The sequence below is a fragment of the Ursus americanus genome, chromosome 2 (genome assembly GCF_024610735.1).
Source record: "Ursus americanus isolate L20-20 chromosome 2, mUrsAme1.1.p, whole genome shotgun sequence".
NCBI classification, from domain to species: domain Eukaryota; kingdom Metazoa; phylum Chordata; class Mammalia; order Carnivora; family Ursidae; genus Ursus; species Ursus americanus.
The window spans coordinates 68423462-68445383 of record NC_142128.1 but is presented as its reverse complement, the minus strand read 5'-3'; the positions used below and the strand labels follow the sequence as shown (position 1 = coordinate 68445383).

At 56.8% G+C, this 21922-nt stretch overlaps 2 protein-coding genes across 9 annotated transcripts; both read right to left on the bottom strand.

Annotated features, from left to right (window-relative positions):
- Window positions 1–124: 124 nt before the first annotated feature.
- Window positions 125–8880, bottom strand: ARL8A (ARF like GTPase 8A). 4 transcript variants are annotated; one of them, XM_045787664.2, is made up of 8 exons: window positions 8577–8880; window positions 7022–7084; window positions 3524–3604; window positions 3138–3211; window positions 2300–2393; window positions 2072–2139; window positions 1763–1856; window positions 125–1232 (listed from the first exon to the last, which is right to left on the bottom strand). In XM_045787664.2, the coding sequence occupies exons 1-8, from the start codon at window positions 8697–8699 to the stop codon at window positions 1005–1007; spliced, it is 825 nt and encodes a 274-aa protein (XP_045643620.1). In that variant the 5' UTR covers window positions 8700–8880; the 3' UTR covers window positions 125–1004. The 4 variants fall into 4 exon arrangements, with proteins under 4 accessions (XP_045643620.1, XP_045643621.1, XP_045643622.1 ...); XM_045787666.2 differs by having other exon boundaries at window positions 976–1232; window positions 1763–1833; window positions 8577–8847; XM_045787665.2 differs by lacking the exon at window positions 7022–7084 and having other exon boundaries at window positions 8577–8847.
- A 2989-nt stretch (window positions 8881–11869) lies between these two features.
- PTPN7 (protein tyrosine phosphatase non-receptor type 7) lies at window positions 11870–21920 on the bottom strand. Of its 5 annotated transcripts, XM_045787660.2 has the most exons (11): window positions 21482–21920; window positions 21024–21218; window positions 20223–20396; window positions 19519–19702; window positions 19146–19230; window positions 17442–17518; window positions 16089–16226; window positions 15601–15711; window positions 14721–14878; window positions 12971–13084; window positions 11870–12110 (listed from the first exon to the last, which is right to left on the bottom strand). In XM_045787660.2, the coding sequence occupies exons 3-11, from the start codon at window positions 20342–20344 to the stop codon at window positions 12017–12019; spliced, it is 1083 nt and encodes a 360-aa protein (XP_045643616.1). In that variant the 5' UTR covers window positions 20345–20396; window positions 21024–21218; window positions 21482–21920; the 3' UTR covers window positions 11870–12016. The 5 variants fall into 5 exon arrangements, with proteins under 5 accessions (XP_045643616.1, XP_045643614.1, XP_045643617.1 ...); XM_045787658.2 differs by lacking the exon at window positions 21024–21218; XM_045787661.2 differs by lacking the exon at window positions 21024–21218 and having other exon boundaries at window positions 19146–19227.
- Window positions 21921–21922: the final 2 nt, after the last annotated feature.

Sequence of the window (21922 nt, the reverse complement as noted above, 5' to 3'; positions counted from 1 at the left end):
AAGCGCCATTGTGTGCCCAGTGTGAGCGCGTGCCTCGCTCGCTGCGGCTGTTCGTGCCCAGGGTGCGGGCCCGCCAGTCCCCCTGTGGCATCTGCGGACAAACACCCAGCCCCGGACACCCCCCCAACACAAAACCGGTCATTTATTCTTGTTGTTAGGAGGCAAAAAATGTACAGTTACAAGAATCATTTTCCAAACAGAGGTTAAATATGAGCTAAAAGTGTAAAAAAGGAAGAGGAACATCACTTTACAAATCATTAAATTAAACAAATAAACAAACAAACAGAAAACAAAACCCAAAGAACCAACCCCCCATGCTGAGTTCTCTCCTTGTGCAACTCTGCAAAACGAGAACAGAAAATGAGGTGGCCCATGAAGTTGGGGGCCCTAGGAAGGGGCAGGAGCTGGGAGCCGGGGGCGGGCAGGAGGGGCTGCTGGGGCAGCGTGGAGGCTGGCCCCCTGCCCCTTTGGCCCGGTGGTCTCTGGCACTCGGGTGTGCCCGGTGGCCCTACTGAGACTGGGGGCAGAGAGGGGCGCCTCTGGAGACTCCTGTCGGCCTGTGACATTCGAGCACTGCAGGGACAAGCCTGACTGGGAAGTGGAAACAAACGGGACATGGGGACGGCCACCAGTGCCCAGGCTGGTACCTGCCCCAGGAGCTAGCCTTCATCTTCCTAATCTCGACCTGCCCCGAGCCAGCCCTGCCTCTCTTGCCTTCTTTCCACACCGCCCCTCTCCCAGATCCTGACGGGCCCCTGCAGCATCAAATGGTTGATTTTAGTCTTTGCTTAAATTAAAAAATTAAAATATATATACATATATATACTGTACACACAGGACAATAACTGAAGAGTGTTGAAAAGGGCGGCATAGGGGCGGGACAGGGGAGAGAGGAGGGCAGGGGCTGTGGGGCCCGGGCTGTTAAGGGGACAAAGCAGGGGGGCAAAGGGCAGAGGGAAGGGGGAGGGCCAGAGGTTAGGGGACCAGAATGGGAGCAGTTTATTTTACAATAAAATCAGGAGTTCAAACCTCAGCAGAACAGGACTCTGGGATCCCCAGAGGACCCCTCCCCACGCTGAGTGAGGAGGGGCGGGCTTAGGGGGGACGGCGGGGTGGGCGGGGAGCTCGGCTTCGGGTTTGGATGACAGCAGGTCCCTGGTCCGAGGGGGAAGGACCGCAGTCTCAGCTTCTCCGTGACTTTGAGTGTTGAATAAGCCACTGTAGGGTGATATCTGGGTGGGGGACAACAGAGAAGTTTAGAGGCCTTCCAGTGCTGGGCCGACTGTGGGGGTGGGGAGCAAACACCTAGGGGCATGGTGTAAGCCCAGGGCTTCCAACACTGCAACTGGGGATCAACTCTGAGGGCACCAAAAGCCCAGAGCCATCAAGGTCCAAACAGTCCCAGATGCGTGGCAGGGTTGTGTGTGGGTGCTGTGAAAGACAGAGCCCTGGGATGGCACAGCCAGAAGGGGCCTGGGAACGGCCTGAGCCAACCCTGTGATGTTACAGTGGGGGAAGTGAGTGATTAGCCTAAGACCACACAGCCAGTCACAGGCAGAGCCGGCATAAAGCTCAGAATCTGAGCTTCCTGGATGCCTGTCCCACCCCGGGAGAGTTACTGAGCTTTGGGCTTCAGGGAAAGTTCTGGAGGGAACAGCTTTGAGAGCCACTGTGCTAGAACTCTCAGGAGTGCCTCCCTGCTCCCCCCTTCGCCCTGTGGCTATTCCCAGAATGTCAGCAACTCCCCCATACCCACGCGCACCAATGTTGTCCTTTTCTTTGCAGGAGATGGAGTAGCAGCAGATCTCTCGGTCCTGGATGGCAGAGAGATTCCTGGGGGGAAACCAGAGTGGAACCTGCTGAGGCTAGGACTGCCCAGGGGGCCTGGGGCTGGGGGCAACGGAGTCCTTTTCTTGCTGAAGGAGCCACAACCCAGAGCGCGAGGCTCCTCGCGAGGTGGGCTCTGCTGCCACCGTGTGGCGGATACTGAGAGCAGCAGCAAGGCGTCTCTCCGAGGCCTGGGAAATTTGGGGAGCAGGGAGGAAGGACAGAGAAGAGTAACCAAACTCACATTTTCTCAATCAGTTCCTTCTCATCCAATGCTCCTGGGAGGTCTCGCTTGTTACCCAGGACTAAGACCTACAGAGAAGGGAGGACAGGGACTAGGTCCAGGGCCGCGTGCCAGGTTATCCATTTCCCCTCCCCCACACTGACAGCGCCCCAGCCTTCACATGCCTCCAGCCCTGCCCCCAGTGACTTCCCAGCGGCTCCCTCCCCTCCCATCCATTAGCCTGCGGACCGGGATGCCTTGCAGCTGGGGTTTGTCCAGTAGGTTGTGCAACTCATTCTTGGAAGCCTCAATCTTCTCCTGGTCAGCGGCGTCCACCATGTACCTGGGGGACAGCAGGTGGGAACAAGCATGTTCACACCACAGGCTGGGAGGCAGGAAGAGGGGCTGTGCTCTCAGGAGGAAACACCTTGTTGGGGCATGGTCACCTCTGGATCTATGGGCTACCTGGGCCTCCCTCCACGGACTGCCATCATCCTGTCACCTGGAAGTCCCCTCTGGACAAGCTGTCATGAGAGGGGTGAAGCTTGGCCCTTTAAGATTAGGTGTAAATCCCTCCCCAGGTGACCCTCTTGGGTCTTCATGAGAAGACTAGCCATGGTTGAGTGAAAAAAGCAAAGGCAGCCCCAGACTTTCTTGCAGCAAGATACTTCGAAAATGTGAGGTTAAAAACAATGAAAATGAAACAATCTTTTGTTGGGCATATATACGTAGGATAAAATTATTTTTAAAAAAGCAAGGGAACAAACCATTTAAATCATACAAAATTCAGGATAGTGGTGACGCTAGGTTGCAGGAGGCAGGGAGACATATGTACTTTCAGCTGGTTGGCGCTCTGGCTCTAGGGTTGGCCGGGAGGGGCTCAGAGTATTTTGCAAATAAGAAATACAAAGCACGAAGCACAAGTGTAAAGGCAGGTTACATGTGGGCTGGACAGTGTATCCTGAACCAAGGATTGTGACCAATCCAGTCTGCGCCTGTGGCCTGTGGTCCCTGTAGGCAGTGAGGCTGGGGTGGGGGGGAGCCAGGGGAGGCTGAGCCCTGAGACCCTGCCAGGCCCTGCACTTACACAATGGCACTCACTCCTCGGCAGTAGCGCTCCCACATGCTGCGGAATCGGGGCTGTCCCCCGATGTCCCAGAGCTGAGTGAGAAGAGGGCGACATGGTCTCAGCAGCAGGCAGCAACCAAACCCATCTTGGCTCCCCGTCCCCCTCCCCCACCCAGGGACTGGTTTGCTGTCCATCCCTCCAGTGCCTGCGCCCCTCTGACTGCCTCAGAAGTCTTGAGCTCTTTTCCCACTTCTCCAAGCCTCTGCTTTCGTTCAGCTTCTCCTCCCACGGGTCTCAGATCCCCTCCCCAACTCCTTCTGGGTGCCCGCCCCAGCAGGCACGCAGGTGCTCTTCTGTGGCCCCGAGCGAGTATGTGCCAGAGTTTGTGGCTTCCTGCCACTCACCTTGATCGTCACATTCCCTTTGGTGATTTTGCGCATGTTGAAACCCACGGTGGGGATCATATCTTCATTGAACTGTCCTGACTGCAAGGAAGAGTCAGAATTGGAAAAGGGGTGCCAATGGACAGAACCGGATGTGCTGTCCCTGGCAGCCACAGCCACAAGGCTGCAAGAATAAAGCAGAGGCCAGGCCAGAGCTTCCCAGGCACCCCTCTGCAAGGGGCACGGGGTCATCGCCTGAGCGTCCCTTGCTTTCAGGCAGGATGGCCATAAACAACTCAGGTGTCCACCCCACTCCACATGGCACTCCTGTGAACAAGAGGCCCTGTCTTCTCCAGGCTGCTCAAAGTCTCTCAGCCCAGACCCAGAAAAAACTCTTCCTAAGGCCTAACCAACACCTCTCTGTCGTAAAGGGAAGCCCCTTTACTGCACTGAGTCTCCAGGGGAGAAGAACAATTAGGTCCCGGCAAAAGAACTTCAAACAGGTCACAGTAAACAGTCAGGGGACCTCAAGGGAAGCAGACTATCCTCAAACTAGCAGTAAATATCTGAGGGAAGGGAAATAGGCCACCCCCAAAATGCACTGCACACCAAGCAATTTCTGGATTACCCATGGTTCTGGTTTCTTTGCACCGTACTCCGTTTGTTAGGACGGATAATCCACCCTCTACATTCCCTGTGGACTCATGTGTCTCCCACTAGACTGAGAGCTTCCCAGGGAGGGAAACCATGCCCCCATTAACAACATTAGCAAATGTGTGCTGAATAATTAGGCGTTGACTATAATTCCGTATCCCATAACCCATTTTCAAATTCTAATGGTCTTCATTTCTCCCCCTCTAAATCGTCTCCAAGAGGTCTAGATCGCTCTAAACTAAACTAGCCCCAGGCCTGAGGTAAGGCCAGACCAAGCTCCCTCCAAGGTCATCTCCATGTTCCCATGTAGGACATTTCTTTCTTTTTTTTTTAATATTTTATTTTTATTTATTTGACAGAGACAGCGAGAGAGGCAACACAAGCAAGGGGAGTGGGAGAGGGAGAAGCAGGTTTCCCGCTGAGCAGGGAGCCCGATGCGGGGCTCGATCCCAGGACCCTGGAATCATGACCTGAGCCGAAGGCAGACACTTAACGGCTGAGCCACCCAGGCACCCCCCACGTAGGGCGCTTCTTCCCACCCCCCGCCCCCAGATGCAGGAGATAGGGCTTATTTCACCTTGAATCTGAGGGTGACAGCCTTGTCTCTGTACCATGCCATTTTTTTCTGCTAGGTGGCAGGAATAATTGCCTCAGGTCACATAAAGAAGTCAGGGGCTCTGACCATTAGCTAAGGTGTAGGAGACGATGACTTCTTATTCAGAGCCTGCAGGCCTGAGTGAGGACTCTTGAGGTCCCATCTGGATGAGACTGATTGATTCCCTTTTATCTGCAGGAATCACCCTGACTCATTCACCAAGGCCCTCAGAAGTGAGGAGTCCCCCTGACTGATGCTCACGACAAGGCAGAGCAAGGGTCCCTCACCTGTGGGCCACAGTTGGACTTGAGAGAGTCCCCAAACCCCCCGAAATTGCACCCAATCTGCATGTGCAAAATTTCTGTTTGTATGGATACTTCTCTGGGGAAAGGGTTTCTAACGTGTTTTGGTTTTTTTTAGAGAGGGAGAGAGAATGAGCAGGGGGTGGGGGGCAGAGGGAGAGAGAATCTTAAGCCAGCTTCATGCCCCGTGTGGAGCCTGATGCAGGGCTCAATCTCATGACCCTGACATCATCACCTGAGCCAAAACCAAGAGTCGGACACTTAACCGACTGAGCCAGCCAGGCGTGCTAAGGGTCTTGTATTTTTATCAGGTATCGAAAGGGCCCAAGAGCCCTGAAAGTTAGGAGTCACTGAGAGAAAGGAGTGCCCTGAAGAAGGGTGGCTTTTTTTTCTCACTAAGGAGAGAAACCCTAACCACACGCAGTCTAAGTCCCAAACCCCAGCAGGGTGCCAGGGTGGGGATGGGGGCACCTGCTGAACCAAAGTCTACTTCCCCCATCTGGGCTCATGAAGAACGTAAGGGTCTGAAGAAGAAAGCCCAGTTTTTGTTAATCACTCACCATGGAAAAGGTTGGACGAGGCACTTCAACCTCTCTGAGCCTCAAGGTGTCCTTCTGTGAAATGGGGAGAAGGGTTTTCCTTTCCTAGAGACTGGCAAATAAGGCTCACAACGTGCCCGGAAATGGTCTGGATATAGCATGAGGACCCACCTGGCATCTCTGGGAACTAGAAGACCCACAGGCTCCCGCGTAAAGGAAAAGGCTAGCCTGGCCAAATGTGCTCCTGGGTAGGAGAACCGCCAGGGAACCAGGCTCCCTGGCACCCATATTTCCAGTTCAGCTGTGAACCAAAGCTTAGCTGGAACCAGGTTATGACTTCATTTCCCTGCTAATGCCTTCTGATCTCACAAGCTCCTCATTTAAGGTTGGAAGTAACCCCAAAGTCACATGGTCTAACCTCTGGTCTCAGACTTGAATACCCTCTGGCACATTCCCTCTTGGGTGGGCTCCAGCTCTGAGTGTTCTTTATAATGAGGCAAAAATCCATCTTCCTGGAACTCCCATCCCTTGTTCCAAAGGCTCGGGTACCCTGAGACTAGTTCTCCCATACGACAGTCTTTTACATATTTAAATGGTTTGAAATGGCTTGAAATATTTGAAAAGGCTCTCTTGGTTCCCTCGGGCAAAACATCTCCTACTTTCTACATCACAACTTTTTTAGAACTCAAGAGATCAGTTTTAGGTTCTTAGAAGCACTGTGAAGTCTCTATAAAAATTTTTTTTCCAGTTCACATCAGCCTGCTGAGTGACTAGACACATCAACTCAATTTCTATTTACAGTCAGACCTCATCTAGCGAGTAGCAAAAGCCAAATGGGGAAAAAGCTAAGACAAACAGTTGCCAAATTAACAGGCAAAGGTGATTCAGAGAGTCAGTGGTGGGCATCAGAACAGAGCGCAGGGGTCCCAATTTTTCTTTTCTTTCTGAAAGACACTCTACTGCAGTTCTGCGCAAGGTGGGCAGAAATGCCGGTGCGGGCGCCCTGGAGAATCCGAGAACACCAGTTCCCCTGATGCTAGAACTTCCACTGAAGTCCACAAGGGGTGGTTTTTCTTGGGAAGCCTCTTTAAAGGGAAATTTTGCTTGCACTTTCAGGAGGTGCAAGCCAAAGTGGCAAACTGAATATTAGAAAGGGGAGTGCATGGGTTAGGAGGGGGGCGCACTCCCTGTACCTCACAGAAACTCTGCCCCTGGAAGTGCCATTTGTGACTCTTTTGAGTTCTGTTCCTGTTTTGGATATGATGCAGGGCTAGGGGAGGAAGTGGAACCCACCCAGGGGCCTGTGGGTCTCTGCCCAGGACCACGGCTTTCAGAACCGCTCCATGAGGAGAGTTTCCCTGGGGACTGGAGGTGACACCCAGCCTGAGCCACAAGAGCAGCAGCAACTTGTTCCTCCTCTTGGCCTTACCCTGGAGGTATCTCCCGGAGGTATCTCCCAGATCGAAATGACTAGAAGCCATGCCACCAGGGCCTGCAGGATCAGAGTCCAGGCATTACGCTCCTGCCCAAGGGGCCCAAGAGCCCAAGTCAATGCCTGATCTAACTAGGGGGCCAGACCCTAGGCCCAGAACCTGGGCAGATGGGAGCTCAGGGGCACACCCTGGCTAGGGAGCCTGTCAGGCCAAAACACCCAGCAAGGGCCTGAAGGTCCTGCCCTGCCAGATAAGGAGCCAGGAACCACGGCGTGGAGGAAGGGGCAGAGGTCATTCGCAAAGCATGTTTGGAAAAGGAAGCTGGTGCCCAAACATGGGACCATGGGGTACCGCAGCTCCAGGCTCCAGCCTTCCCTCTGCCCTCCTGCCTCAGGTGGCCTTCCTTCTGGGATGCTGAGATCCGTCAGGGGCCCCCTTCTTCCCGGATGGGCAGCAACACAGGCGCAGGGGGGTACCTAGGCTGACCGGCCATACTTCTTCTCTGACCTCTCTCCTGATGCGCGTTTTGGCCCAGTATGTGGCCAATGCCCAGTTCTCAGAAACCCTAGTATGGAGACTGGGGCCGGGCCGGGACCACCCCAGCGCCCCCTGGCCCAAGCGTCCCTCGGCCCCACGCCCAGTCCTGCCAGGTTCTTGCACGCAGGCCGCAGCCATTACTGCAGCCTCAGCTCACACACCCATGGAGCTCGTCTTCCCTTTTTTTGAGACAGACTTTAACTCCTTCCCCACCACTCGCTGGCAGTCAAAGACTGAAAATTGCCCACCTCGGACTCGACTACCCAAAGCCCTCAGAGCCACTCTCTCGCATGTCCCCAGAGTGGGCAGCGCCCCTCCAACTCGTCCTCTGGTCCGAGGCACCTCCAGCGGCAACTTCTGAGCCAGGCGGAGACTCCAAACTCCCTTTATGATGCCATCCTCCCCGGACCCCAGCTAAGACGCCGCGGTTCCCGGAGAGGAGGAGTCTGGGCCGGAGCTAAGGGCCTCAGCTGATGCCACCAGCCCCAGGGGGTACGTCCCCTCCCCCTCAATAGCGCGGGGCTTCCTCTTCCGGCAGAGAGGGGTTAAAGCCTCCGGGTGGGGCCGGGCTCGCCCCAGCCCCCTCCCCACGCCGCTCGGGCCGCCGGGTCCCGCGACCCTCCGCCCGCGGGGCGGGCAGGCCCGGGCACTTTCGCCCCGTCATGCCCCCTTGCGCGGGGACCGGAGGGGGCCTGTTTCTGCAGGCGGCGGATCCCTCCTGCCTCGTGACCCCCTGGAGTCGCCAGTCCCAGGGCCCCAGCCCGTGTCCTCGTCTCCCTTCCCCGCCCCCAGCCGTGCCATCCCGGCCCGGGCGGAAGAGCGGGTCGCGCGCCACCCGGGTCCCCCACGGTCCGTGCTAGGCCCCAAGCGCCCGGGCCCCGCTCCTCCCCCGCCCGGCGCCCGGCGGTGCCCGGCCATGCCAGGCGGCGACCCCAGCTCACCAGGGCGCGGCGCGGGCCAACACAGGCCCGACCCTCGGCCGGCGCCCCGGGCCCGCGCCCCGCGCCCCCGTACCGCGATCACGTTGACGAAGGTGGTCTTGCCAGAGTACTGCAGCCCGACCAGCGTGAGCTCCATCTCCTCCTTCCAGAACAGGGCCTTGAACCAGTCCAGCAGCTTGTTGAACAAAGCGATCATGGTCGCTGCCGCCGGCCCCGCCCGGTGCCGGCTGCCCTTCGCCCCTCGCTGCCCTCGCGCTGCGGCCGGGAGCGGCCCCTCCCCGGTGCGGCCCGGGTCCCGCGGCTCGGTGCGGGCGGAGGCTCGAGCGCAGCGGCCGACGACTCGCTGCCCCCGGATCCGCTCGCCGATGGGTGTGGCTTCAGCGCCCTCCTCCGCCTCCGCCTCCGCCGCCGCCGCCGCCCTCCCGCGCCGCCGCTGCCCGGCCGTGTCCGGCTCGCACCCGAGCGCGCGCCCCTCCCTCGCCCCGAGCCCGGCCGGCGCGTGGGGGTGCGCGGGGAGCCCTCGCGCCTCCGGGGTACGGCCTGCGCCTGCTGGCGCCCAGGGGGCTCTCGGGGAAAGAGGTCTAATTCTATTTGCCCTCCTTCCCGGGCTGCCGCGCCCTGGCTGGCACCCCCTTCCTTCGTAAGGGGTGGTGGGCCGAGGTGGGTGAGGTACCCGTTAAGCGGTGTGGGGGGGGGGGGAGGACGGTTCACCCACTTTCCAGAACCCGGAGATGAGACGTCTGTGAAAGGCAGGCGAGTGGAGGCTTTGTGTTCCCTGAGTCCTTGCCTCTGAACATCTCTGGGGACTGATCTTACCCTCTCAAAACCTAAAAAGCAGAGAGTAACAACCGGGTTTGGGTGTGTTAATACTCCATCTTGTTTTGTTAACCACAGTTGACCTGAAGGGCTTGTGTAGGAAGCCTCTGGCCCTAAGTGCAACAGCTGTTTGAGGCTGAGGCTGATATTTCCTAGTATCCCCATAATTCACACATAAAATCCTGCTTGGGGGGGGGGGGGTTCCAGTGAGGAAGATGTGTGGGGGATGAAAAAGTTGGCCTGTTTTGGTGACAGCCAAAGTTTTCTTCAGGAGAACTGTCGGCAGCAGGCGTAGGGCAGGCCAAGATGCCGCCGGCCTCAGAGGAGTAGCCACGGGGCCTGCACCCCAGGGACGGCTGTGCCCCTAGGTCCCAGGCTTCAGGGCAGTCCCCCACCTAGGATGGGTGCTCCTTAGTTTTTGGTTTTCTTTTTTTTCTTTCTTTCTTTTTCTTTCTCTCTTTCTCTTTCTTTCTCTTTTTCTTTCTTTCAAGATTTTATCTATTTGAGAGAGTGAGTATGAGTGGGGGGAGGGGCAGAGGGAGAGGGAGAAGCAGAATCTCTGCTGAGCAGGGAGCCCCCCCCCCATGTGGGGCTCGATCCCAGGACCCTGAGATCATGACCCAAGTGGAAGGCAGACGCTTAACCAACTGAGCCACCCAGGCGCCCCAGTATTTGGTTTTCAAACGTCTTCACATGTAGTCTGTTGTTCATAGTTGAGGGTGCGTAACTGTCGACCTAAACCATATCTGTCAAACCTCCCCAAGATGACCCCAAATGATCAGACAGTGGCCAAAGTGGAGGGATCGCCAAATATCATCTTTCTAGCTTCTGCCCCTTATAGGTCCCTATCTAGCTCCTAAGGGTACATCTCTGCCTCATTTCCTAAACTGACTCCAGTGTCATTACGTGTGTCTTAAGAAGTGCTAGAAATGTGCGTGTCCTGGGATAAGGATCTGCAGCCTATTCCTGGTCTAGGGATTCTTACTCTATTGCTATAAAGAGGGTCCAGAGGCCTGAGAAAAAGATGGGAAGAAGGAATGAATCGGTCGTCCAAAAAGCCTTTATTTTCCCACTTGGTTCCTTTTCCAGAGCTCCTACTCTCTAAGTTCTAGAATGGGGTCGGTGACAGTGCCAGGGAGGGGAGCCTGCGGGCCCTGCTCATGCAGCTGCTTTCCTCCCAGCTGGGGGTGAGCTCAGGGCGGGTTCAGGCACTTGAGAGCTCCTCGCCCAGCTTCCCAGGCTCAGGCTGCAAGTGCCTCCCAGGCGCAGGCGCAGGTGAGCCCGCTCCCGGGGCTGTAAGGAAGGAGGAATTTCGTTGTGAGACCAAGCAGAAGCAGTAAGAAAATTAACCTCAGTTTCAACATTGCAGGTTCTTCAGAAGGGACGTCATGACTGAGGAGGCTCAGCGGTCCTCCAGGATCCAGCTCCTTGGGGGGGTTCCGCAGAGAACTGGCATCAGCCAAAGCAGACCCCAGGGGCTGGGTGCCCGAGAGATGGTGCCTTCCTTCCTCCCCACGAGCAGCCCATCGTGGATTCAAGGACGAAGGATTTGGATGTCTTCCCCGGGGTGTGTAGGTGATCCCTGAGATAGATCTTGGGTGCCCTGGACGTTGTGTTGATACTAAGATGCTGAAGGGAGTTCGTTCTCTCGGAGAGACGATGAGGGATCCCAGTTTAGTCTGAGGCCCCAGGTCCGCATGGAATGCGTTCACCCTGATTGTTCGTGGAAACAGCCAGGCTCTCCAGGTGCCCTCTGCAAATGCAGGGGTGGATGGCAGGGGGCGGGGGGCTGGTTTTCTAAAAATCAGGCCAAGCTCTTCGTTTCTTCCTCACTCCTCATTCTTTTGTACCTCCCGCTACTCAGGGGTCTTCCAAGGTCGTGGGCAAAGATAGAGGATGCTGGGCCTCCCTAGAGGGTACCTGGGGTGAGTGGCTGGCAATTATGGAGGCAGGGGTAGCCCTCTGGACCTCTGAGGGGTTCCCCACACTTTCCCTCTTCTAGAGGTTCCAACTGCCTGGCCTGGTCTCCTCTGTAGCCTGATCCTGGGACTCAAGTATGGGCACGGGGTTGGTCTGGGTCCCTGTTCTCTTTGGTGGGGTATCCAGCCCTCACAGATGTGGGGTGAGAAAGCAGAGTCACTGCTGGGATGTTGAGAACTTGGCCATGGTCAGGACCAGATTTTCCCAGCTCTGGCATCTGGCCTGTTCATGGGCAGGGCCCAGAAGGAAGATGATGATCTTGGCATCACTGTCTTGCCAGCCCCAGGAAGGGGATACAGCCGGAGCGGCTTCTAGGAACTTCTCTGATTGCTTTTCCCTATGGCAGCAAAGCACCTAATGTCCGTGTCCTAGACAGAGAGGTGAAGCTCACAGAGCACTTTAGACAAGACCAGGACTCCTGGGTTCCTTTTTCAGCTCTGTGGTAAATGCCGGCTCCTAGCTCGAAGGTCAGAGAGACAGGGGAGGTTCCCCCAAGTGTCCATTCGGGGCTGCTAGAGGAAGCCAAAGAGTGGCCAGTGGTAAAGACCTGGAGTCTAGTCCCAGTCCTCGCTGATGCAGCTTCTGGTGAATGCACGCGCCGCCTGAGGGGCACCCATTCCCCATTCCCATCCCTCAGATCACGAGGTCCACTTTCCCAGACCCACCTGCCCAGGCCTAGGGGACTTTGGCACCTGGGCTGGTGGAGGACGCCAGGGGTCAGGGGCAGGGCTCCTCCGGCAGCTGGGCCGCATACAGGGCCAGAGTGTGATGCAGGAACTGGTACTGCTCCGTGGTCTGGATCATTCCACCCCTGTGAGGGAAGTATGCAAACCGTGAGCAGAGGAGGGAGGGTCAGGTCAAACATCTTCATACTTCTGCAGGGAGATTCTCCCAAAGAACCCGTGAACTACTTCATATGGTCCTTCTCTGGGCTTCCCACTCCTGTTTGCTGCCCCTCAACACCTTCCCCACAAGGAAAGCCCCTTGGCCCCGTACTCAGGGCTGGCCCCCGTGGCTGGCTGTGTCGAGGAGGAGGAGACGGCCCATGACGGAACTTGTGCTTCTCTGACCCATCAGCTCCTGGGGCAGAACCAGACCCCTGATTCCTCACACCGGGCCAGGAATATGCCTGAGCCCCCAAGTTTCCTCCTCCCCATCTTAAACATAATGACTCCACGTATTTTTATAGTAGGTTCTTATGTTCAAAAAACTCATTCACAGTGAGTTAACTCATTGCTTACAACAGCTCTCTGGGGGAAGGAGCCATTATTTCTCTCTAGATAGAGAAATGGGGGCCCAGAGAAATATCGTGGCAGCTCAGCGAGATGCAAGGCAGGATTTGCACCCCGGTTCCCTGTCTCGGGATCCAGTGGGCTTCTGTGCGCTATCTGTGTCTGCCTGGTGTCTCGAGCCAACCATCCCCTATTCCTCCAGCTTTCCCTGAGTAGGGAAATAAAAGATGTAAGGCTCAGATATCCACAGAGGGGCATATTTCATTCTCAGCCCCCCAAGCAAACACTCTAGATAGAGATTCTTTCCTGGGCGTTAGTTGCAAGAGAAACAGCTCTTGAAGCCCAGGGCCCCTTCCTTCCTCAAGGGAGGTGCTTGATGGGGACGTTCCTCTAAGTGCTCTGGTGCCCGGGAGGCTACTCCTCAACGCGGTTGACCCACCTGTCCAGCCGCAGCCGGCACACGATACCCAGGATGTCCACTTCCCCACGGGCCTTCAGCTGCTGACAGCCAATTCGGGTGGCAATGAAGCAGCCAGTCCGGCCGATCCCTGCACTGGACACAGCCAGGGAGGGGACAGGGAGGTCACAGGAGACCAGGGAACACGGAGGCCCGGCAAGTGGGGAACGTGGGAGACCGGTGACCAGGGAACGTGGGTGCCAGGCCTCAAACTGCGGAGAAAGCTGTAGGCACTTCGGGCACTCTGTTTCAGGGGTGGGGACATGAGGACAGAGGAAGGTGGCGGTACCTTTGCAGGTTAGAGCTGGCGCTGGAGGAGGTTCCATTTCTCACTAGCCTTGCCCTAAACCTATCCCAGCCCCCCCCCCCAGTCCCTGTGGACATTTCGAGGACCCGTCCTCTGCTTAGCAGTGGGCAGTGGTTTCCGGCTGTCAGGGCTCACGCCGGGCTTGCTGAGGCCCTCTCCCTCCTCCAGCCATGACTTATGTCCACAGCTGCCCCCTTTCCCCACCTCGGGTCCTTCCCACAGCCGGCTCCTGCACTCCACTCTGTCTCGCTCTTTATTTCAAAATCTTCTTGGCCCCTTCCTAGGGAAGACTTCTTGTCTGAGCCCCGATGACTTGCCAGCACTTATGCCCAGGTGCTATCTGCAGGGAAGGGGCTCATGAGTCCCCTCTGTCTGTCTGGTTTTTTTTTTAAGATTTTATTTTATGTCAGAGAGAGGGGGAGAGAGAGAGACTGGCAAAGGGAGAAACAGGCTCCCCACTGAGCAAGGAGTCCAATGCGGGACTCGTTCCCAGGCCCCTGGGATCATGACCTGAGCTGAAGGCAGATGCTTAACCGACTGAGCCACCCAGGCGTCCTGCCTCTGTCTGTACTTTTGCCACTATGTTCTATTCAGGGCACGCACTCCCGAATGGTTTCCTTATTGTAAGCTTTCCCCTGTGTGACCCCCGCTCGCTCGCAATCAGAGTCTTATTCTGTAGCCCAAGTATTCCCGTGGCTAAATCCAAGTTTCTTAGCCAGTCTATGAGGCCTCTCGTCCTCTGGCCTTCCAGACTTCTCTCTTATCACTCTCCTCCCCTCCCCCACATGACTTCCAGGCCCTCATCCTCTAACTCCACTCCCAGCGATGTGTCCATTTAAAAATGTCATCGAGGGGCCTTTGCACACGCTGTCCCATCTGTCCGGAATGCTTCGCCTTTCCACTCTTCACTTGGCTAATTCACCTCTCAGGTTTTCACTTAATTTAAATGTCCTTTCTCGTGGAAAACCTTCTCTGGCCAAAGTCTGGGACAGGCGACTTGGCTCTGTGCTCCCAGACGCCGCCGTCGCAGTGCTTCGTCTTGTCATCTCCAGACTGTAAGCCTGTCGGCAGAAGCCAAGCTCTCTCCTTAGCATCTCTCACTGTGCCTGACAGTAACAGGTTTTCAATAAGCATGAGTTTCTCACCAGCAGGGACCATGTTTACCTCCCTCCCCAGCAGACTGGGAAGCTTTCTGAGAGTCGGTCCCCTCTCTGGCTTGTGTCTGAATGTCCGGCCCAGATGGCCAGGTTCTGCATGAAGGAGAGAATAAACACTGGGTACCTTGCTGAATGACCTAGAGATTCCCATCCTGGGAAGAATTGGGCCTGCCTGATGTTGTCCTTCCTGGACCCATTCCAAGGATAGACCCAGTGGCAAGGGAGGAGGGGCCTGCTTCGAGGCTGCCCGGGAGGGGGGTGCGCATACCTGCAGTGGACCACGATGGGCCCAGTGTTGGCAGCTGTCTCTGGGCTCTCCTCCACCTCGGCCACCAGGCGCAGCAGGGGCCCAGCTGATTCTGGGGTCTGGTGGTCAGGCCAGGCGGAGAAGAGGATGTGCTTCAGTCCCCGGCACTCCTCCTGGTGCTGGCAGAAGGACAAGGCATGAAAACCAGGGTCAGGGGAGGGGGCACTGCCAGCCATCTCTGGTGCCAGAGGAGGTCAAGGGCTAGAATGACTCCCTGGGACAGTCAGGGACCCCGAGCAGGCAAGGTCAGCCCTCCCTTCTCCTGCTCTTCAAACTCCACGGTTCCCTCCTCTGGAATGCTGGAAGGAATGCTGTCCGGGGAGTGGGGAAAGACCCACGTTCAAGTCCTAGCTCTGGCTCAGCCTCTAACCAGCACATGACTTTGGGCAAAGTCCCTTACCCTCATTCTCTTCACTTCGAAAAAGGAGATAGTGATATCTTATTGGTTTACTTCTCTGGATGCTTGGAAGATAAGGAGTTGGTAGAGAAACGCTTTGAAAAGTATCCAACGCTATATGATAAGAGAAGGCATTTTGAAGCACTTCATATGTTTATCATACATCTCTCTGGACTTCCTGGGGCTCCTACAGCATGATGTGGGGGCCCCACCTCTCCTTTCCCGGCCATTCAGCACAGCAGGATGGGCCTTCCTGGTGCTCCCGCTTGGTTTGTTGGCTCTGCCCGATTAGACCAGGGCAGTCCCCCTGTCTTTCCTTCTTCTGTGCCTCAAGCTCTTCTTTAGATGTGTGTTCTAGAAGGTTTAGATGAGTCAACCCCTGGCTCCCAGGGAAGGCTGGGCCTGAGTTTCAGAGATGCTGGAGACGGCCTGACCTCCCCGTACCTGGATGGTGAGCTGCCGCACGGTATATTCCGGACACTCTTTTGTGTCTTGGATGCGGAGCCGGAAGGGTCCGTAGGTTTCCTCCTCTGTGGGCCAGTAGTGGACACATTTCTAGGAGGGAGGGAGCTGGGAGTCAGAAGGGGGAAGTGTCTATCAGCCGGAGCAGGGGCCAGGACAGCAGAAAGGGGAGTGGGGTCCCCTCCCCATTTCCCACCCCCACTGGAGGGGCTGCGCACTGCCTGGGTCAGCACCTGGGGCGGGCTCTCCTGAGCCTGGCACATGCAGGTGAAGTGCTTACCCCATCCCCCACTCTCGCTGTGGATAGCCTCCATGGCATATATCTCAGAAACTTTTCTGAGAGTGCAAGCTGGGCCTGGCTATTGTCAGCTCCCAGGGGAGCCCCTAGTCCTGAGCGGCCCTGAGTAAGGGCATGTGTGGTGGGGGAAGGTATAGCCCTTTCTGGGTTCACGAAGAACCATGGCTCCTACCTCCTTGCCCTCTCGGAGCTGAGTGAGCATGACAATGAGTGACACTTCTTCCTGCCACACCATCTCCCAGAAGTCCGACACAGTGTTGGGCATGGGGCCCTGGGTCGCAATGTAGACCTTCTCCTGCCCATCGTAGCCCTGGGGAGTACACGCACACAAGGAAGGGTGGGAAGCGGTGAGAGTTAGCTCTCTGGGGGAGTCCTGGACTCTGCAGGTCCTGGGATCAGCCCGAAGCCACTGAACACACACGCAGACGCACCCATGCGTGCACTGGAAGCCACACGGTGGAGAGGACAGAGGTTCTGGAGGGAGGAACACGTGGGTTCAAATCCCTGTTCTGCGCTTACTGGCTATGCCACCATAAGCAGGTTACCCAGCCTCCATAAGCCTCAGCTTTCTCATCTGTAAATTGGACATAATATCTAACTTGCAGGAATATGGTACAGATTACATTCCACGAAGCATACTGAGAGGCTCGCACATACCAAATCCTTTGTCAGAGTGTGTTCCCTTCCTCCCCTGCTACTTTCTACCAGCGCGAAATAAGAAAACAGTGTTCAACAGCGTGGAGTGAGTGTTTCACTTTTATATATTACTTTTCTATACTTAGTAGCAAGATGTAGCACACTCTTGCTGGCCCCTTCCTCTCCCCTGCAGAATCTCAGCACCTCGAGATGACGAAATCTAGACGACCACTGTTCCCTACGTTTCTGCAGCGAGTGGGAGGTCTTCTTTCCTCACCGGGCCCTGGCTAACAGCTTTCCACCTCTTGGCACCTCGGACCGCTGTCCTGCCCACTTTGAGCCACTAGGGGGCACTGCTTTTGCATCTACTTAGGGCCAATAGAGGTGGGAAGCTGGGGTCCAAAGGCCACCCTGCCTCCCTGGCTCCTGTAGTTTGATGTTAACCATCTCCACAAAGGAGGGGCTGCTTTGGGGAGCAGTTAAGGCTAGAGAGAGAGAAAAGGGAGCCAGCCAAGAGCTCCTATTCGTGCCAGCACCTTCCAGCAGAGCTAAGAGCGACAGGCCCTGGGGATATGAGCGAATGGGTTCAAAAATGCAACTTCCTCCCGGCGTACCCTCCCCGCATAGAGGGTGGGGAGGGATGAAGTGATAGCGGGCATGAAGGAGACTGGGTGGTATCTTCTTCTCGGCTTAACACGTGCTCTGTTTTCTTGGTTGGTGGCTTGGGGCCTCTTCAGTGTCGGCCCCAGCTAGGCGGGGCCGTGGCGGCTGTGATTTGGAGCAGGAACCCGCAACTGGAAGATGTTCTCCCGGGACAGATGTCTTCAAACACAGCCCCCCCCCCGCCCCCCCCCATTCCCTGCAGGGCAGCCGCAGCCAGGCCACTCACTCGGATGTAGTTAGCGTTGATGTAGTCTCCGTCTTCTTGGCTCTGTGCCCGGCCTAGACAGACACGGCTCTGGGGATCTAGGAAGTAAAAATCAGCAGAGGTCAGAGGTCAGAAGGGGACGACTAATGCACACGCCAACAGGGTCAGGAAGAGGTGAGTTCCTGTGCCTCTCACAGTACCTCCAGTATAGCAGGTGGCCAGAGACCCACTAAATTATTTTATATGTGGACAATAGGGAGCCACAGAATGTTTCAGAGCAGTGGAGTGACACGATCAAAGGAATAACTGGGGGGGCGCCTGGGTGGCACAGCGGTTAAGCGTCTGCCTTTGGCTCAGGGCGTGATCCTGGCGTTATGGGATCGAGCCCCACATCAGGCTCTTCTGCTATGAGCCTGCTTCTTCCTCTCCCACTTCCCCTGCTTGTGTTCCCTCTCTCGCTGGCTGTCTCTATCTCTGTCAAATAAATAAATAAAATCTTTAAAAAAAAAAAAAAGGAATAACTGGGGAAGGTTAACCGGGTGGTGCCTTGTAGGACGGGCTATTGAGGAAAGGGAGTAGAGCAGCAGGGGCTTAATGGGCGGTGAGTGAGATAGGCTAGCCTTGAGGTCAGTAAGGATGTGGAACAGGATTGTACCAATAGGAGCAGAAAAAGAGATGTCATGGAGAAAATTTTTTCTGATGGTGAATACGGGATTTGGATGAGTGACTTGCCTAAAATCCCACAGTGGGGAAGCAGGGCCAGAACTCCCATTCCATTACTGGGTGTGTCAGCCTCTCCCTCAAAGGGGGAGGGCTTTCTCCAGATCCAATCCAAGCAGGGACAGAGAACCTAGCTTGTGAGGAAAGGAGACTAGCTCTCCGGGTGCTGGCCTGGTTCTGGACAGAGAGGGATTGCAGGCAGAAGGACCTCTCCCCTCTCTCGTGGCTGCGGGTCTGATTAGACTTAGGCCAAGAACAAGGGCTGCTCCCTCCCCCTCACTTGATGAGTGCTGACCCACCCCTGCGGGCAGAGGGCTGGAACCGCAGGAGCTGGTGGTGAGCTGAGGCCTCCAGATGGGGAGTTGCTGGAGGTGGGTTGGCCAGACAAGGCTGCTCTGCGGGGGGGAGGGAGAGAGTCTGCAAGGGTCTCCTGCTTGCCTCTGAAAAGTGGGAGGGGCTGATCCCTGGGTCCCTTGAGCTGTCGGGGTCAACAGCTTACAGCCCCTGCACTCCCATCTCCAAACTTGTCACTGCTGTCTTGCGGCTGCCTTGCATCTGAGCTGCTCAAAGCCCTCTCTCTGGGAGCCGTCCTGATGTGCCTTTCCCACTATGGACCTCTGCTGGGCGTTTCCCACAGTGGGGGAAGAGCAGAAAGAAGTTGTGATCTTGGGCAAGTGATGTGACTCTGCTGCCTCGTTCGTAAAATGGGAGCAATCATACCATAGCATCAGCTTCACGGGGACATTTCGAGAAATGAGTTACTATCAGGGGCTTGCAGCCCTGCTTGGCCCACAGTAATCATCGGCAAATATGAGCCGCCGGTCCTTATGGTTGTGGTTCTTGCTCCTCCTTCCCCCAGCCCGGGTGAGGTATTGGTATTTTTCTGCTGAAAGCAGGTGCCCCGTGTGAAGGAGCTCTTCGCTGGCTGAGGCTGTGTGTCTTGCCTTCTACCTGTCCAGCCCCAGGGACAGCACTACCTCCCTTGATGCCTGCCGCGCTTCTTACTTGGCAAGATGGTCTTATACCGGTCCTTGGAGGCGTGGCCAGGAATATCCAGGTCTTCAGAGTTGACAAAGTTTGAGGGGATCTTCTGGCAGAGGGAGGAAATGAGTGAATAGCCGATACCTCTTCTCAGCCTCCTTCCCCCCTTCCACCCCCCACCCCGCCCCGATCTAGTGGAGCTGGTCCTAGCTGTTCCCTTGTGGCTTTAGTAGGTCTGGGTGGGGTGGAGGGCAGAAGGGGGAGCAGGGGGTGGTTTTCTCCCTTGGCACTGGGGTTCTCGTCATCCCTGAGTGCCCGTTTTATGATAGTATGGTGCCCGTTGGCTGTCTCTGATTCAGAAGGGCAGAGTGGATCGGAGGGGACCCCAAGTTCTTACCAAGAATTCCTCTTCCAGCTGCTTCGGGCTGGGTGGCTGATGCTGCAGGGCCCAGCGGGTGAGGGGGTGTCCAGCTGTGCGCAGAAAGTGTAGGGTGACCTCCCGGGGTGTGTTCACTGAGCAAATGGGTTCCACGGCCCCCAGGGACCTCACATCCAGCATCAAAGCAACATTGGAGCCCCGCCTGCGGGCGCAGACAACCAGTGCCCAGTGAGTGCCCGGAAACAATGGCTGCCCTAGCCATTATTACTGTTACAGGGTGCGTCTAAGGAGGCTGCTCCTTGTCTTCCCCTGGACCCAGAGGCCCAGGAGATTCAAGGGTTCAGTCCCCTGCTATGTGCCCTTTTTTTGTCAGTCAGATCAGGGCAGCCTTCAACCTCCAGCTGCCCGCCTCTGCCCATTCCTTCCAGGCTCCTAAAGCTCAGACCTACATCCAGACCCAAGACAGCCCTGCTCCAGGGGCTGCTTAGCCCAATTTAGGGCTTGGGGAGCAGGCGTTGGGTTGACATGAAACTTTATAACCCAGACATGTAAATGACATGCAAATGACACACAAATGAACACATTGGGTTTCCTTTCCAGATTGGAGTCAACAGCTGAGGGCCCTCTGGACCCAGCTGTCAGAGCTGGAGGGGCAGATGGAGGGAACCAGGCAGGGTCTCAGGGCCGGGAAGGCCCCCCCCCCGCCCCAGGAAAGATCTCACCTCTCCTGCAGCCGCACATGCTTCTTGGCTGGTGCCTTGGCAGGTGGAGGCTGGGTCATGGCTGCCCCCAGAGACCAAGTCGGCAGCTGTGCTCTGGAGCACCCCCCACAGTCCTGGACCATGCTGGGGTGGGGTGCTGGGCCCAGGGAAGGCTCACTCAGCCATGAGTTTCACCTGAAAGATAGGGCCCCTCAGCTGCTGACCTCTGGCCTGTCCAACTGGCCAGGAGAAGGCTCCCAACCCAGGCCAGCTGCCTGCTTTCTGGCACCTCAGTTTTCACTGGGGTGTCTTCTGTTCACTGAGCCGTGCTGTCATTGTCGCTGCGGGAAAGCCGGGGTCTCTACAAGGGGACCCAGGTGGTGGGCAGTCTGGGGTTGGGGTAGGGGCCAGACAAGGAGCAGAGATTGGGAGGAGAGGGGAGGGGAGGAAAGACTCCAGAAGGAGGGAGAGAGGGGAGAAGAGGCTGCCCAAGGCCAGAGGACAGAGGGCTCTAAGCTGGGGCCCAGGTGAAAGAAGACAAGGGAGGAAACAGAAACGATGTGTTCTGTGTAGAAGGGAGAAAGAAAGTCACAGAAACCACCTCTAGTCCAGGCCCTCTCTGAGATGAGAGGGTTGAGGCCTCTTGCAGCTTTGGAGCCTGTTGGGGACCCTGGTAGACCCTGTCGTAACTGCTGGCTGTTTCCAAGTCATTCTGACTTCTGGGGTCTCTGTCCAGGGAGGTAGGCTGGGGGGGTGTTTCCTTCCTCCTCTGCCCATCCCCCCATCTCCCGCCTCTGTAACCGTCACAGGAAATGGCCTCACCAAGCCCTTGAGCGGCAGCGCATGGTGAGGCGACAGCTGGGGGCACAAGAGGGGGCATGGAGGTGGTGGGGCCCGTCTCCTCTTGGGGGACAGTCCCTATCTTCCAGAGCCAGGTCACAGCTTCCGAGGGGTGGGGGCGGTGTGAGAGTCGCTAAGCCCGCAGGCAGTCACAGAGGTGAGGGGACAGAGTGGGCCCTGTGCAGATGTGGGTGGTAGAAAGAAGCTCTCACGAAGCAGGAAGGGAGTTGTTGGCCTCTGCTCTCCTTACACCCCTCTGCGGCTCCCGTGCCCCATGCCCCTCGGCGATATCAGCGAGGTCAGCACCCATTCCCCAGCCAGGCACCATGGCCCCCAATGCAGCCTCACTCACACCCACCTTGGAGATGCCCTCCCACCTCCCCAGGGCTCACACCACCCCAGGACCACAGGGCCCCTCCTCCCCCCATTCAGGTACTTACTGGAGCAGCTGTGTCCCCCAGGCTGCCTCTTGCCAGCTGTCTGTCTGTCTGTTGGTCGGTCTTTGAGGGCTGAGGAGGCTTCAGGAAGCCAGCTTCCTCCCTCTGCCCCTCCTTGCTGCCACCCACGCACACCCCAGCTGCGTGCTGCCCTCCTGCGCCTGCTGCCACCAGCAGGGGTCGGGTGCCTCTTGCCTGTGCCCCTCTGGGGGTGGGCTGGCAGTGGCCCAGCACTTTTGCCGTGGACCTAAGGCCCTGCTCCGGGGGGATGGAGAAGGAGGGGCCAGCCCATTCCTGACCACCCTGGTTCCCCTAGCTCCCAAACCCCCTCGCTCCCTGGACTTCTTGTCCTCTGGGTCTTTGTCACATCCAGTCTCTGCCTGCCTACTAGGCAGAGCTCAGCTGACCCCCAGCTCCTCGCTGTCCCGCACAGAAACTCCAAGT

What these genes read in the sequence shown, in the direction of transcription:
- PTPN7 (XM_045787660.2), bottom strand. Translation starts at nt 20,344, where the DNA reads ATGGTCCAGGACTGTGGGGGGTGCTCCAGAGCACAGCTGCCGACTTGG. An exon ending in AGCTCCGAGAGGGCAAGGAG is followed by an intron (nt 15,712 to 16,088) that starts GTAGGAGCCATG and finishes CCTCCCTCCTAG; the next exon opens with AAATGTGTCCACTACTGGCC. An exon ending in TGCCGGCTGCGGCTGGACAG is followed by an intron (nt 12,111 to 12,970) that starts GTGGGTCAACCG and finishes CTTCCCTCACAG; the next exon opens with GGGTGGAATGATCCAGACCA.
- ARL8A (XM_045787664.2), bottom strand. Translation starts at nt 8,699, where the DNA reads ATGATCGCTTTGTTCAACAAGCTGCTGGACTGGTTCAAGGCCCTGTTC. An exon ending in CGAGGAGTGAGTGCCATTGT is followed by an intron (nt 2,394 to 3,137) that starts GTAAGTGCAGGG and finishes GCTGTCCCCCAG; the next exon opens with GTACATGGTGGACGCCGCTG. An exon ending in CAAAGAAAAGGACAACATTG is followed by an intron (nt 1,233 to 1,762) that starts GTGCGCGTGGGT and finishes TCCCCCACCCAG; the next exon opens with ATATCACCCTACAGTGGCTT.